The sequence below is a fragment of the Pseudochaenichthys georgianus genome, chromosome 13, assembly GCF_902827115.2.
Source record: "Pseudochaenichthys georgianus chromosome 13, fPseGeo1.2, whole genome shotgun sequence".
In the NCBI taxonomy this organism is placed as follows: domain Eukaryota; kingdom Metazoa; phylum Chordata; class Actinopteri; order Perciformes; family Channichthyidae; genus Pseudochaenichthys; species Pseudochaenichthys georgianus.
In genome coordinates, this window is record NC_047515.1 from 18559730 (window position 1) to 18575364 (window position 15635).

General features: G+C 42.7%; 1 protein-coding gene across 1 annotated transcript; it reads left to right on the top strand.

Moving 5' to 3' along the window:
• The first annotated feature begins 12421 nt into the window (after nucleotides 1-12421).
• Nucleotides 12422-13351, top strand: LOC117456991 (odorant receptor 131-2-like). The gene has a single exon (XM_034096866.1). The coding sequence runs from the start codon at nucleotides 12422-12424 to the stop codon at nucleotides 13349-13351; it is 930 nt and encodes a 309-aa protein (XP_033952757.1).
• The last annotated feature ends 2284 nt before the right edge of the window (nucleotides 13352-15635 follow it).

Sequence of the window (15635 nt, forward strand, 5' to 3'; positions counted from 1 at the left end):
TGACAAAACGTTCTTATTTTTAAAGTGAGTTACATTATCCATTCTTATTCTCTCAGTTTTTAGGAAAAACATACTTATATGTTCCGCCATTTTAGCAGACACTGTGTTCCAGTTGCTCTGGTCAGAGGATAGACATGTTTATGACTCCCTCCAGTATCACAGATCACAAGGAAAATACTTGTTCCCACTGGGAGTGCGGGTCAGAAAAGGACCTGCTATGTCAGCACTAAAACTGATTATTGGTTCTTCCTTTATAATTTTAAGGTGTTCCGGATGAATTTTCTTGAACCCATCCACCTCTGCACATTGAAGACATGTTGATCGTGTGTGTTGTAAGTGCATTCACAGTTTTGGTATGAGTATTTTATTGTTGAGGCAATATTTTCTCATTCGAACTAAGCCCACATGGCCTAAACTGCTGTGTAGTTCACGCACAACCTGAGGAGCCTCTTCAGGGGGTACGTGAATGCTTCTACCCTTTTTCCATATTCTAGGGAATATGGAAGTCAGGTGGTTAATTCTTCCCCGGCTTTAAGCAAGGTAAAACTTCTCTATTTCCCTGATAGTCTAATTTGATCTTATCTGTATGGCTACGGACATGATTCCACTCTAGGTACATGCCTGCCTTTAACTCTGTAATAAGACCCTCACTTGAAGGGCATGTGTAAGTGCTTCACCTTTCACATTGGTCAACTGCCTTTGTTCCCAGTTATTAAGCTCTTCTTTACCCTCTTTGTAACAATAATCAGTAACAATGCGGATGTGTGTTATTTTACGTTGTTTAGCAAAAAGAAGTCCCTCAACAAATGGCCTTTGCCTCAGCAGTTTGTGCTGTACCTGGTATTGCACCCTTTTGCTTGCAAAGTACTTCACCTGAATTAGTTTTCATTATAAAGGCCCAAGTGGCTGCTTGGTCACCTTTTCACCTTTTCACAAACTCCCCTCTGTAAACAGTGTTACCTTTGGAGCAGCGGTTTTCTTTAAGGGTTTCAATATTTCCCTGTGTGGCTTACTACCTGTGATCCTAAACTCCACATCTGGATCTGACATCATGCTCTGCCATTTTCCATTCTTATTCTCTCAGTTTTTTGATATTGATATTTTTGTTCTGGTGTTAAGATAATTTTTTGAATCTCCCTCTTTTCTTAACAACTGGAGCTATGTCTATTTTAGATCTGACTTGGTTAAGAGGTGATTTGTTCTTTGGTGAGAGGAACACTATTCCCCTTGTGCTGGGTGGGGGTTGGGGTGGGTAGCCTGCTTTTGGGAGAGTTTCTTATCTCCATCTTCCTCTCTGTGCTGAGGCCATAAAACTTTTAATGGGTCGCTCCGTGGTCTGTTCAGATTTTCTTCTCCTCTAGAGGTCACGCCTGTATCTGACCCCGTGTGCTGGGTTTTTCTGCAGCACCTCGGGAGCAGAGAAAGGGGGAGATTTTATTTTTTCCAAAAGTGCAAGCTCCTTCATTGAGCAGAATAGTTTAGTTGATTTTGGTAAAGTATTTGAGCTTTAGCTTCGCAAAAAAAACTTCCTCATATTAGTTTTGAAGATATTGTTGGGGTTTGATATCTGCTGATAGTTCCCACTTAGGTTTTCTCTTCAAAGTACATGCAAAACAACCAGTATTTGTGGGTCATCTGATCACCACCTTGCCTTCGAACAGTTTAATAGTCCTTATCATATTATCACTCTGTGCTAGGACCTATTCTCTTTGCCAGAGCTGCTGCTATTCCTCCTGCATGTTTTAGCTTCCTATTAGCAGGGTTCACTAACATGGTTTGTTGATCTAGTTTAAGATTTTCAATAATTGACATTTATTATTTCCAACATTCCTTTCCCCTGAATATCATGTCTAACACTGTGTTTTCTTCTAGGATTAGTAGATACTCATAAATGACATTTTCTAGCTTTTATCCCTGTAGGCTGGAGGTAGGGTCTCAGACATTATACCACCTGCTTGTGGCTCTCTGTCCAAACGGTAGTCTGACAGGAAAGTATTTTAGGTCGCGGTACGCCCGTGGGTCTGGGCTAAGCTGACCAGGGCGAGCAGAAGCTCCGGATGTTGCTTCTGTGTATCCCTCCCTGTGTGGTTGGCTCTGAGTCATTAAATTGCGTTTTAACCTCATCAGCCATTCTTTTTATTTTATTTTTTATTTTATTCAAGGGTTTACGTTCACTCTTTTATACACATGCAAGTTTTTAGGCTTTTACTCACGCCGGATGTACAGTCCGACTATACCGTCTCTTGATTCTAGGTTCTCTTCTGGATTCAGCTAGTGCATGCGGACACCTCAGTTAACGAGTGTTATGTATCGAGCTTCGAGCTATTTCAACAGCATAGGTACCTTTAAACCTATGTTATCTTTATTAAATCTCCCATTAACTCTTCCCCACGTTATGTTTTAACGCAAAAATTCAAACCGCAGCTCTTTGACAAGTCCTACCTATAAGTTTCAAAGCAATTTGGACAGATACTGAGCAGTGCTCCTACGGCTGACTTCACTAGCCAACAAACCTGTGATTAAAGGGACCACAGGGACTTCTCAATTTGGCTAGGGGAAAAATAACCTACTTTAGCTTCTTTAACCAAGCCTTTTTAATATCTATATGAATGATCTATCAGATGATTTAAGTGTCTGTAAAACAGGGTGTGTGATTGGTAATGTGATTGTAAACCATCTTATGTATGCCGATGATCTGGCAATTGTTTCTCCTAGCAGTGCTGGTTTTCAACAGTTGCTAAATGTTTGTTCTGATTACGGAGTCAAATTTGACGTTAAATACAATGCTAAGAAGAGCGCTGTAATGATCTGTAGAGCAAAAGGGGATAAGAACCTTTGTTTTCCAACATTCTATCTGTCAGGACAGGTGCTGTCTGTTTGCTGTAACACGAAGTATCTGGGACACATCATCACAGATGAAATGGCTGATGATGATGACATGTATAGACAGCGGCGTGTCTTATATATACAAGCCAACATGTTGGCTAGAAAATTCTCTTGGTGTTCAGATAAGGTTAAGGTGAACCTCTTTAGAGCGTATTGCACTCCTCTCTATACTGCCCCCTTGTGGGTCAAGTAAAAGAAGGCGAGCCTCCGGAAGCTCCAGGTTGCATATAATGACTGTTTGCGTATACTGCTTAGAAAACCAAGGTGGTGCAGTGCAAGTGAAATGTTCTGTAATGCACGAGTCAACACGTTCCATGCTCGTTTGAGAGGTCTGATGTACAAATTCATCTGTCGATTGAATGTTTCTCATAACTCTGTCATTATGCTGCTTTCAAATCCGTGTCTCAGTGCTGTACGATACCAGTCACCTCTGTGGAAACATTGGTATGGCTTCCTTTTTTTAGTTTGTATTTGAGTGTTGTATGTTTTGTAATAATGGACCAAGAGTCTCTTTAAATAAAGATGATGATGATGATGATTTAACAGACAGCAATATCCGATATAATATAACCCTCAGTCCGGTGCAATAGTATCACTTAAATTACTACACTTTAAGTTAAAATATATATTCTAGGATTCGGGTAGGTATTTTAACAAGACTTTCAGCCTGTATTTCGCTGATTTGTACTCATCGACTTTTTTCACTAGGTCGTTTTGGTTCTTGTATTTTGACTATTTTTCACAGAGCCCCATGTTGGGCGCCATGTTTAGAGTTCTAGGTGAGGCCCCGATTAATTTATTCCGGTAAACTACTCTGACCTCACTAATTGACCCGACCGAAGTTACTGAGTCTATGTAAGTTTACTGCTTGGCTCAGATCCACCAAACGTCAGCAAGATCTCACCTCTATTAACTCCCCGAAGAACCAGGTTCAATTAACTGCTGTTTCTATTCAGACAACTCTTTTTAATCTGTTTAAGCGATCCCGAAGGATTTTGGTATCAGTGAATGGGGTGTGTTCCTACCTAAACATGTGTGTGTGGCAGGGTGCAATCTTACCTTTGAAGCAGGAGAGGAGAGCGCAGATGTCCTTTAAGTTGTCCCAGTCCAAAAGGTGGGATCAGTTTATTTGAAGAAAAATAGGTCCAAACTAATACAGGGTTTTTTCCTTCTCTCTTTACTTAACATTATAATTATACTAAACAACACACAAAAATGATGCTGTGATCATGTTCACATATGAAACTTTAATTCACAGTCTTACATTTATTACCAAAATGTTTCCCTTTACCTGCCGAATTCAGTTGTGACATTCTCTCATACAAAGACTGGTGATAATAAAAACCCATTCAAAATCCCGTAATGATTCGGAGGGATTTCCTCACGTGGGCGGGTTTCACTAAACACTCAAAATCCCGCAATGATTCGGAGGGATTTCCTCACGTAGGCAGGTGTCACTAAACCATCAAAATCCCGCAGTGATTCGGAGGGATTTCCTCACGTAGGCAGGTGTCACTAAACCATCAAAATCCCGCAGTGATTCGGAGGGATTTCCTCACGTAGGCAGGTTTCACTAAACCATCAAATCCCGCAGTGATTCGAGGGATTTCCTCACCTAGGCAGGTTTCACTAAAACCATCAAATCCCGCAGTGATTCGGAGGGATTTCCTCACGTAGGCAGGTGTCACTAACCATCAAAATCCCGCAGTGATTCGGAGGGATTTCCTCACGTAGGCAGGTGTCACTAAACCATCAAAATCCCGCAGTGATTCGGAGGGATTTCCTCACGTAGGCAGGTTTCACTAAACACTCAAAATCCCGCAGTGATTCGGAGGGATTTCCTCACGTAGGCAGGTGTCACTAAACCATCAAAATCCCCTTCATTCCATGCAGCAATCACTCAGCATTCCAACCAAGAAATTCAAGAGATATTCACCAAGTTTGAGAGAACCTTACCGAGAGCTATTAACCCAGCTCTCAAAGACAGAGCCTACCGGGAGAGAGTATACCAGGGGTTCCCCCCCCTCTCCCCGACGAAATCCAAAAAAGCCAGTCTTTTTATGCTCAAAAAACCGGATAGAAAACCCACAAACACCTCCTCTATACCCAACCAACATATTCTATTGGCTCTGGCATAAGACACACCTTCCCAAGTTTGTGTAAAACAAAACATGACTGGACATATTCTATGACTATGACATAACCACCTTTTTGAGGCCTCCATGTGTTTCTGCTTAAGTCTGGAGCCCCCCTCCCTGCTGTGAGAGGAGAGGGAAGAACTGCCTACTCTCTTATCAGAGATTAGGGCATAAATCATAGGCTTTACACTCAACTTAACAAACCACTTTGTTTTGTTTATGCTGTAAATATAGAAAAACCTAAAATATGAAGCATTTTCATTGTGGGTTATACAAGAATATAATTGATTATATTTGATTATAACTAACTTTCGTTTTAAGTATTTACTTCATCCTATGAAGCTCTCAACAGTAGGCAAGGCTGCGGCTACCTGACGTCGGATGTCTGCTAAAGTGGATGATAGGTTAACACAATATGACAACATAGCATCCTCACACAAAGTTGTGGAGGGAAGAGGACATCCTGGAGCCTTGAGTCCAATCTGTGGAGGAGCCCCAAAAAGGATTTCAAATGGGCTGAGTTGACTCCGTGTTCTTTTCCGCATCCGCATGTACATCAGCACAATGGGCAGAGCTTGTGTCCATGACAGACCTGTGTCTGCACAGCATTTTGCTAGTTTGTTTTTGATTGTGCCGTTCTCTCTTTCCACCCCAAATAAGCACAATGCTTTCTGATGGCCATGCCCATGTATTCTCCTATCTGCGTAATGGCCTCATTAGCAAAATGTGAACCGTTGTCACTAGAAATTGTGTCTGGTAGTCCCCATCTAGGAATTATTTCCCTCAGTAGTGCCTTTGCCACAGCATTTGCTGTCTGTGCTTTTACTGGGAAAGCTTCAACCCATTTGGACCACATGTCGACCACCACCAGACAGTGCTTCTTACCCTCTGATGGGCTAAGCTCAATGAAATCCAGCATTAGGTGCTCAAATGGCCTGGTGGGAGGTGGATGTGCTCTGGGTCCTGTAACCTTTACTCGTCTACCAGAATTTTGCATAATGCAAATTAGCATGCTTCACAGTGCTTTTGAGCTGTTACTGTGAACCCCCTTGTGAACCACTCCTGATTGATAGACTCTAACATCCCTCCTTTTGACACATGATCCCACCCATTTGTCAACTTAGCGAAATGAGGGAAAAAATGTCTTGGAAAACCTGGATTGGAATTTGGACCCACCCAGATGCTGGAGGTTGGGTCAAAAACAGCCCCAGCAGCCTTCCACTGAGCCTTCTCAACTGGCGTAGCTAGCTGCTGCATGGAAGTCAGTGATGACATTTTGTCAGTGAAAGAGGAGACAGGGATTTTAACAAATGAGTGTGCGTGAGGTGCGAGAGGAGTCAGAGCAGCTGCCTTTGCGGCTGAGTCAGCAGACGCATTTCCTAGGGAAACTGGGTCTGTACTGCTTGCGTGTGCGGCACATTTACAGACTGCAACCTCAGATGGGAGCAAAATGGCGTCTAGTAAGCCTGCAACCAGTACATGGTTAAGCACTGGTTTGCCATCAGATTTCAGAAATTGTCTACACTTCCAAATAGCCCCAAAATCGTGTACTACCCCGAAAGCATATCGTGAGTCAGTGTAAATAGTCACGGTTTTGCCTTCTGCAAACGTGCAGGCTTCAGTTAGTGCGATGAGCTCTGCTGCCTGTGCTGAGAGGTGACATGGAAGCGGTCCAGAACGGAGTACAGCAGAATCTGAAACAACAGAAAAACCCACCCGATTAGTGCCCCCTTGGTCGCGAGAGGCAGACCCATCAACATACAAAATGAGGTCAGTGTTGGTCAGAGGAACGTCTTTTAAGTCCGGTCTAGGTGTGCACACAATGGAAAGTACGTCAACCGTCTTCAGGCAATGTTCAAACTAAATGAAGTCTCTCCTTTTGAAACATCATGTGTTGAAATAAACACCTGCAGTTCAAAAATAAAAAGTGAATTACCTAATATTTTTGTTGTGGAATCAATTAATTTCTTTCTTTAAAGGCAAAAACATGAAAAAGCTAAGAGAAAAACCCTATTGAATACAATATTATTTGGAGCAACTTAATTTATAAATGGTTGTCAACTTAAAAACATGTGTTCATGTTCAACATGTGGTAATTAAGTACATACAACTAAAGATTACATTTAAATCATACGGTAAAACAAGTTGGAACCTTTGGAGTAATCAACTTAAAAACTTGTGTTTATGCTACCAATTATTAAGTAAGTGGTAATTGAAAATACCTCTGATTGTAGAGGAAAAGCCTTCTCCCCTAACCCAAATAACTTTGTTGCTTTAACAACATTTCAATAGAAGTTGTCTTAACTCAATAACCATCGATGCAACCTATTGCCTTGATTTTCTTTGTTAAGCCAAGGCATTTGTTTTTAGAGTGTACGTAGACTGGGCCTCCCATATAACCTGGCTGAGCCGATATAAAAACCAATCAGCAAATAACTTTTCAATACATTTTTTTTTTGTCTTTCTAGTTATTTATTTATTTTTACCCTTCATTCCATCTTCATGTTCTTGTAATTTATTCTTTTTAGGTTCTTGATTTTTAATTTACTCAAAAAACCTCCCTTAGGAAATCCGAACATTTCCATCCATATATTTAATTTAGACAGACTGTCTTCACCATATTTTGCTCGCATGACATCCATAATCGGACCCTCAGGAGAATGTACAAATCCCCTACCCTGCTTTGCTCCCATAACAAAGTCTTTAAGTGTTACCAAAACACCCCGTGTTACCAAAACACTATTTTTTCATCCGTCGATGATACAGATATCCCAAATATCCTACTTTCGAGCAGTCCCTCTCATAAATGTCATGTCGAGTTTAATTACGTTTAACTTTAAACAATTTAGACTCTGTACATCTCACCGAGTATTGAAAGCCCTTTGAGTTCGTTGGATCTCGTGAAGTCAATCGGTTCCACCCCCCGCGCTGGTACTCTCATCCCGTACGGTTTCTGTCGAGGTAGAGGAGGATCCGAGGATCCTGGAGCGACCACCAGCGTCCGGAGGTGTCTCCAATCGAACTTGCAGAGATCCTGCCGACAACGCCATTTGTTATGGAAATCTAGGACTCAACACAGCTGGAGAGTACAAGTCAAAGTGATGAAAACAAATAAATGGTGAATCGAGCAGAGCTGTCTTTTACATTATTTATTTGAAGCTTCAAATACACGATACAGATAAATATAGACACAGGTCTGACAGAGCATAGAATAGTCTGCCAGAGTGTGCGCAGTACAATGAAAAAGCAGAGGTTATATAGAAAAAGAGTGGGAATGTTATAACTCTTGTGTTCACACGGTCACATTGTTATTAGACATCTTCTGGCCTTGAGCGGTAGATAGCATAACGGTTCTCAGAGTAGGGAAGTTCTGTGGCCTTGAAGCGCGTAGAAGAAAAAGAAAACAGCACATGACATTTATGAGAAGCATTTGGTTTAAGCATATAAGGATATAATAAAAATTTCCACTACAGCTGGCAGTTCTGGGAGGCAAAAAAAACAAACATTTTTGACCGTTGCTCATCCTAATTTTCGGCCTTGATGTAACAATATTCATAATTAAGTAAATGTAACCCCCTTTTCACCCCGGTAACACGTTTCATTTGCCCTGTACGATGGGCGCTGTAAGTGATGAAAATGGGTTTATCTGGCGCCCACAGCTCACAGCCAAAATGCGAGTGAGCGAGGGAGAGAGAAGGCGCGCACCGCCCGGTACCGGCGCTGTAGTTATTAGAATCTGGTGCAAGCTGCTCTAACGGATATAAGAAGAAGATGTTTCTACAATAATGTGGAGGGAGAGTCCTCTCCACTCAGACTGAGAGGCTGATAACTACAGCTCAGTGAGGTAAAGGACTCTGAGTGTTCAGATAGTTAACTTTAGTCTAAGTTCAAACGGTTTGGTCACAATTTATGTAAACATATTTCCAAGGCACTCCTTTATAATTATTGGGATAAACAGGTTTGAAATCATTCCAATGTATACTATAGGACAGTAACCAAAATAAAGATAAAAAAAAATGCATAAATAAATAAATGTTAAGGTAAAATAAGATATGAACGTCTGGAGGAGGCCCAAGTTCAGGAGGCCTTCAACTCACACCTCCGGCGGAGCTTTTCGGGCATTCCTGTGGAGGTTGGGGACATTGAACCAGAGTGGTCGGTGTTCAAAGCCTCTATTGCCGAAGCCGCGGTGGGGAGCTGTGGTCTCAAGGTCCTAGGTGCCTCAAGGGGCGGTAACCCTCGAACCTCCTGGTGGACACCGGTGGTCAGGGAAGCCGTCCGACTGAAGAAGGAGGCCTTCAGGGATTTGTTATCCCGGGGGACTCCCGAGGCAGTTGCAAGGTACCGACAGGCCCGAAGGGCAGCAGCCTCATCCGTGGCCGAGGCAAAGCAGCGGGTGTGGGAGAAGTTCGGAGAAGACATGGAGAAGGACTTTCGGGCGGCACCAAAGTTGTTCTGGAAAACTGTCCGACACCTCAGGAGGGGGAAGCAGGGAACCATCCAAGCTGTGTACAGTAAGGATGGGACGTTGTTGACCTCAACTGATGGAGTGTTGGGGCGTTGGAAGGAACACTTTGAGGAACTCCTGAACCCGACAACTCCGCCCTCTATGTTAGAGGCAGAGCTGGAGTATGACGGGGGATCAACACCAATCTCCCGGTGGGAGGTCACTGAGGTCGTTAAACAACTCCACAGTGGCAAAGCCCCGGGGGTGGATGAGATCCGCCCGGAAATGCTGAAGGCTCTGGGTGTTGAGGGACTGTCATGGTTGACACGTCTCATCAACGTTGCGTGGAAGTCGGAAACAGTGCCGAAGGAGTGGCAGACCGGGGTGGTGGTCCCCCTTTTCAAAAAGGGGGATCAGAGGGTGTGTGCCAATTACAGAGGCATCACACTACTCAGCCTCCCCGGGAAAGTTTACTCCAAGGTACTTGAAAGGAGGGTCAGGCCGATTGTCGAACCTCAGATTGAGGAGGAACAATGCGGATTCCGTCCTGGTCGTGGAACGACGGATCAGCTTTTTACTCTCGCAAGGATCCTGGAGGGGGCCTGGGAGTACGCTTATCCGGTCTACATGTGTTTTGTAGACTTGGAGAAGGCGTATGACCGGGTTCCCAGGGAGTTACTGTGGGAGGTGCTGCGGGAGTATGGGGTGAGGGGGTCTCTACTCAGGGCCATCCAATCTCTGTACTCCCAAAGCGAGAGCTGTGTCCGGGTCCTCGGCAGTAAGTCGGACCCATTTCCGGTGAGGGTTGGCCTCCGCCAGGGCTGCGCTTTGTCACCAATCCTGTTTGTAATATACATGGATCGGATTTCGAGGCGTAGTCGTGGGGGGGGGGGTCTGCAGTTCGGTGGAGTAAGGATTGCACCACTGCTTTTTGCAGATGATGTGGTTCTGATGGCTTCATCGGTCTGCGACCTTCAGCACTCACTGGATCGGTTCGCAACCGAGTGTGAAGCGGCTGGGATGAGGATCAGCACCTCCAAATCTGAGGCCATGGTTCTCAGCAGGAAACCGATGGACTGTCCACTCCAAGTAGGGAATGAGTCCTTACCCCAAGTGAAGGAGTTCAAGTATCTCGGGGTCTTGTTCTCGAGTGAGGGAACAATGGAGCGTGAGATGGGCCGGAGAATCGGAGCAGCGGGAGCGGTATTGCAGTCGCTTTACCGCACCGTTGTGACGAAAAGGGAGCTGAGTCAGAAGGCAAAGCTCTCTGTCTACCGGGCCATTTTCGTTCCTACCCTCACCTATGGTCATGAAGGATGGGTCATGACCGAAAGAACGAGATCGCGGATACAAGCGGCCGAGATGGGTTTCCTCCGCCGGGTGGCTGGTGTCTCCCTTAGAGATAAGGTGAGAAGTTCGGTCATCAGGGAGGGACTCGGAGTTGAGCCGCTCCTCCTTCGCGTCGAAAGAAGCCAGTTGAGGTGGTTCGGGCACCTAGTTAGGATGCCACCTGGGCGCCTCCCTAGGGAGGTGTTCCAGGCACGTCCAGCTGGGAAGAGACCAAGGGGTAGACCTAGGACCAGGTGGAGGGATTATATCTCTTCGCTGGCCTGGGAGCGCCTTGGGATCCCCCAGTCAGAGCTGGTTGATGTCGCCAGGGAAAAGAAAGTTTGGGGCTCTCTGCTGGAACTGCTACCCCCGCGACCCGACCACGGATAAGCGGGAGAAGATGGATGGATGGATGGATGGAAGATATGAATGAACAACACAAATAAAATAAATTGCATTCATTTGTTATTGGCTATGGTAGGTTATTGGTTATGTTCACATATACTTATTTGATTACATCCACTTGTCTAAGATGACAACAGAGACTTTCGACCCAAACCCAGCTGTTGACTTGTGGATGCAAGCATCTAATCACAGACTCAACCAGAGAGAAAGTAGTAGGCCTACATCATCAGCTACCATGTCTGACAGAGAGGAAGACAGTGAGGAGAACAGTCAGGAGGGTAGTGATGCTTGTAGGATTACTGGTCGTGCTAATGTTGTCTTGTGTTCACCTCTGCATGTGTGTTCTGTGTTCACCTCTGCATGTGTGTTCAGTGTTCACCTCTGCATGTGTGTTCAGTGCCGTTTGTCTGGCAAATAAAGTCAAGACCCCTCAAAAGTTACGGTTTATTTCATTTTAAGGATGAGCACCAAGCAACATCTCCAGGTGCTCCTTTGAGAACCAGGTATAAAAGTTATGTGCACCCCTGCTTATAAGATCCTATTCTACTATAAACTGTGTAATTTAACAATCATATTATATTATTAGATGCAAGCCAAACCATAACAATTAAATAAAGTAGTTTTTTCTGGGTTTATAACTTTCTTTCTTTTTTATTAGCCACTTATAAATGCTTTCACAAACTAACTGCTTCAACAAATACTGCAACAGGATCCTATGTCCCCATGCACTGAAATATGTTAATGACAAACATCATGGTGTATGACGATAGCATGTAAATAATGCATCTCTGGAGGAACCTGGCATGAATCAAAGAGATGTGAACTGGGCCAAACACTTCAGATAAGGGAAGAACATCTCAGAGATGTTGTTCATCATCAAGTGAACTGAAATCTGATGAACACATTCTTAGGTGAGGTGAGAGCTATTTTATTTTAAAGGTTATATGTGTTTTGAATACAGTATAAATAGTATGTTCAAATGGGTGGATACCAAGGGTATATAATTGTATATTTACAAATGTGAGGTTTTACTTTAATTATCCAGCATTTACTTATTTACAGTACCCTGCTCTTTAGCTATGTTGTATTCTTATTCCTTTTCAATTGTCATTGTGTTTTTTTGAGGATGTCCTTTTTTTGTGTACACAGATTTAATGTTGTTTTTCTTTCTTACAGGTTTGCGAGAGATGTTTGCTTAATAGTGCATATTTGCAGAATGCATAATCTGACTGAATTAACAGGCAATGCAACGTCACACACAAGCCTCTCTGTGATCATCAAGGTGTGTGTGGTCATCCCTTTCTTCTGCATCTTCCTCTGTTGCATTGTTGTCATGCTGCGCATCTTTGCAACTAACAGGCACTTCCTGGACACCTCCCGTTATATCCTGTTTGCCTACATGCTGATTAACGACACTCTCCAGCTCTTGTCCTCTGTGATCCTTTTCCTCTTGGTCATGTGTCTGGTAACATTTCCTACTGTCTACTGTGTTCCTCTGCTGTTACTTTCCACTTCCACATTCATAAACACAACTTTAATCCTGGCCACTATGTCACTGGAGCGCTATGTGGCGATCATCTACCCACTGCAGCGCCCAGCAGCCTGGTGCTCTGACCGTATCTGGATCATAATTCTGTCCATTTGGTTTCTCAGCTTTATTTTCCCTATGATTGAATACTCTATTGGGGAAAGAGATCCTGCTGTGGATATCCTCTCCACACCTGTGCTCTGCAAACCCATTTATATCAACTCATCTCCAATCCAGGCATTTTTCCGAGCTGCTGTTATTAATCTCTTCTTTGCTGTAGTATCTGTTGTTATCCTCTTTACATACATAAAAATCCTGCTGAAAACAAGAAAGATGAGACAGGATAAGGTTTCTGCCAGCAAAGCCAAGCACACTGTGCTGCTGCACGGCTTTCAGCTGCTCCTGTGCATGTTGGCCTTCACTCTTCCCATAACTGAAAGTATCATGGCGCCACATGTCAGCTGGCCACCAGAGGATATCGCCTTTTTTAATTATTTCTGTTTCATCCTTATACCACGCTTTCTCAGCCCACTAATCTACGGCTTTAGAGATCAGACGCTCAGGGACTGCTTTGGGAAAACCTTTCTCTGCTGCTCAAACAAAGCCAACCCAGTGTAAGGGGCAGGCTGCAGAACAATTTACCTGTTTCTTGAGCTGGTTTATTTAGTTTTGAGTTCTCAAATGTAATGCACAAATGTAATAATATGTATTTGTGATGTTTAAACAGCGTTTCTGCAGGTTTTTGGATCATCATCATTGGGAAAAGTTCCATAAAAAGAGTTTTAAATCCTATTTAAAAGTCTTCTATTCAATTAACCAATATAGTAATTAACAATACTTTTGAAAAGCTGTGCAAGTGCTGATTTTTTCAGAAACTTCAATACATTTGAATGAATTACTCTTTTTTAAGTCTGATAAATCCATTCATCCATTTTATACCAATGTTCTGTATCCAAGTCACATTCATTTAATTAATTATAAGAAATTATTTTACACACATCTGGGAAATTAACCTCTGGTAACCTCTAAAAAGCAAACATTGCAGAAACTTTGGGACTTTTGCTGACAAGATCAACAGCTGGTTATAGATTGACTGCTGTTAAACATAAACCAGGCACTGACTGTTTTTGTGACAGCTGCATCAGAAAAGAGAATTCAATTGTATGACTGAATTTATATCTTACCTAAAGTCTGGCATCTGCTGCTGGTATTCAATCGCTTATCTTTCATGAGCATGCAGGACTGTGTGTGTGGTTGGTTGCACGTTAGCTAATGGTTCAGGCCTTCTGTAGGGAGTTGTTATACAGATATTTAAAGTCATAAAATCACAAAAATATAACATTTCCGTGCAGAATAGTACACTACATGAAGAAATCAGAGTCCTGTCGCAGATGAAAAACTTTAGTTTGAATACATACTGTATACAAATAAGAAAAATGTCATTGTGTGTCAGCCCTCATGTATATTTAAAAAATATTTCCATTGCATGGTGGTGACATTATCCATATTAAAATAATAGGAAATACAAAGTTTAACCCTGAAAACTGCTTTCCCAAATGTGCAAATTACACCTGAATGTGTCATTAAAGTATGTTAAAATAATGTTTTGTACTAACTCAATATTTTCATTCCATAAGAAAAGAATAAATAGTGTATTAAGATATTTGCATTGTGGTGCATTCATATCACTAGGTTTATAATAATATGCTATGAGAAAACTAAATCAATTTTTTTGTAGGAAAATATTAAAGTGGTCACTTGTAAATCCTTTGTTGGCCTATGTATTTGTGACTTTGGAGTACACACCATATACATTTCATTTAAAACTATTTATATATATTAATAATATGTTATGATTATTAAAAAATATTCACCACAATGAATTCATCTGCAGCTTGTGAATGGCAGTTTGGTTGTTATGCATGTCATTCACCTGCAGGTGTCGCACTGACTCCAAACTTAATATCTAATGTATTAAAGGTCCCATGTCATGGCCATTTCGACTGATCATAATTCCATTGTTGAGGTATACTAGAATATATTTATACTGTGCAATTTTCCAAACTCACATTGGTTTCTCATACAGCATCTCTGTATAGTATGTGTATTCACTCTCTGTCATAAACGGCTTGTTGGAGCTCCTGCTTCTGTCTTTAGGACATTGTTGTGAGTTTGGACGGAGCAGATACAGGTTAGTTTAGCCTGATCTGATCGAATGGAGATCGCTCCATTCAGAGAACACGCATTTTAAAAGTTTTTCGCCTTCCATCTTGCGTTCTCACTTGTCAAAGCATGGTTTTTACTAACCGTTATCAGTATTTAGTTACTTCGGCATCATTTTGAAACGTATATTACAATTAAATCACGGTAAAATGTACATGTGTATTTACATTTAAATTAAAAATTTCACCGGCCATGCCGTCATGGCCGCCGGTGAAAATCCTGCCCTGGTACACTCACTTTTCCAGATGGACAGGTCGTTCAGATGTGTAGGCGGCCACCCCAGACAAGCTGTCGTGTGACCCACACCATTATAACACAGACAACCGAGACAGTGACCGACGCCGTTGCTTGTTGCGACCCCCAGATGACGGCACCTGCACAAACCCCCACCCTGCCGACCCTGGACCCTTGCCTTCACCCAGTCATTGCTGCAGAACCTGTCGCAGACAGTGGCGGCACCAGAGTATTTTTGTTGGGTAATCTGTGGTAAGTCAGTATTTGCGATGTAATTACATACACGCTATATCGCCCCCCTTGACAGTGAAATGCCACGCGTGAGGTTTAGATTATTTCCCTGTCTCAATCCAAATTGAACTGTATGAAATAAAAAGGGACATTTGTAGTAAATCAAAAGGGCGACCTGGAGCCAATCCTACAATTTCCCCACAAGTGAAAGAGT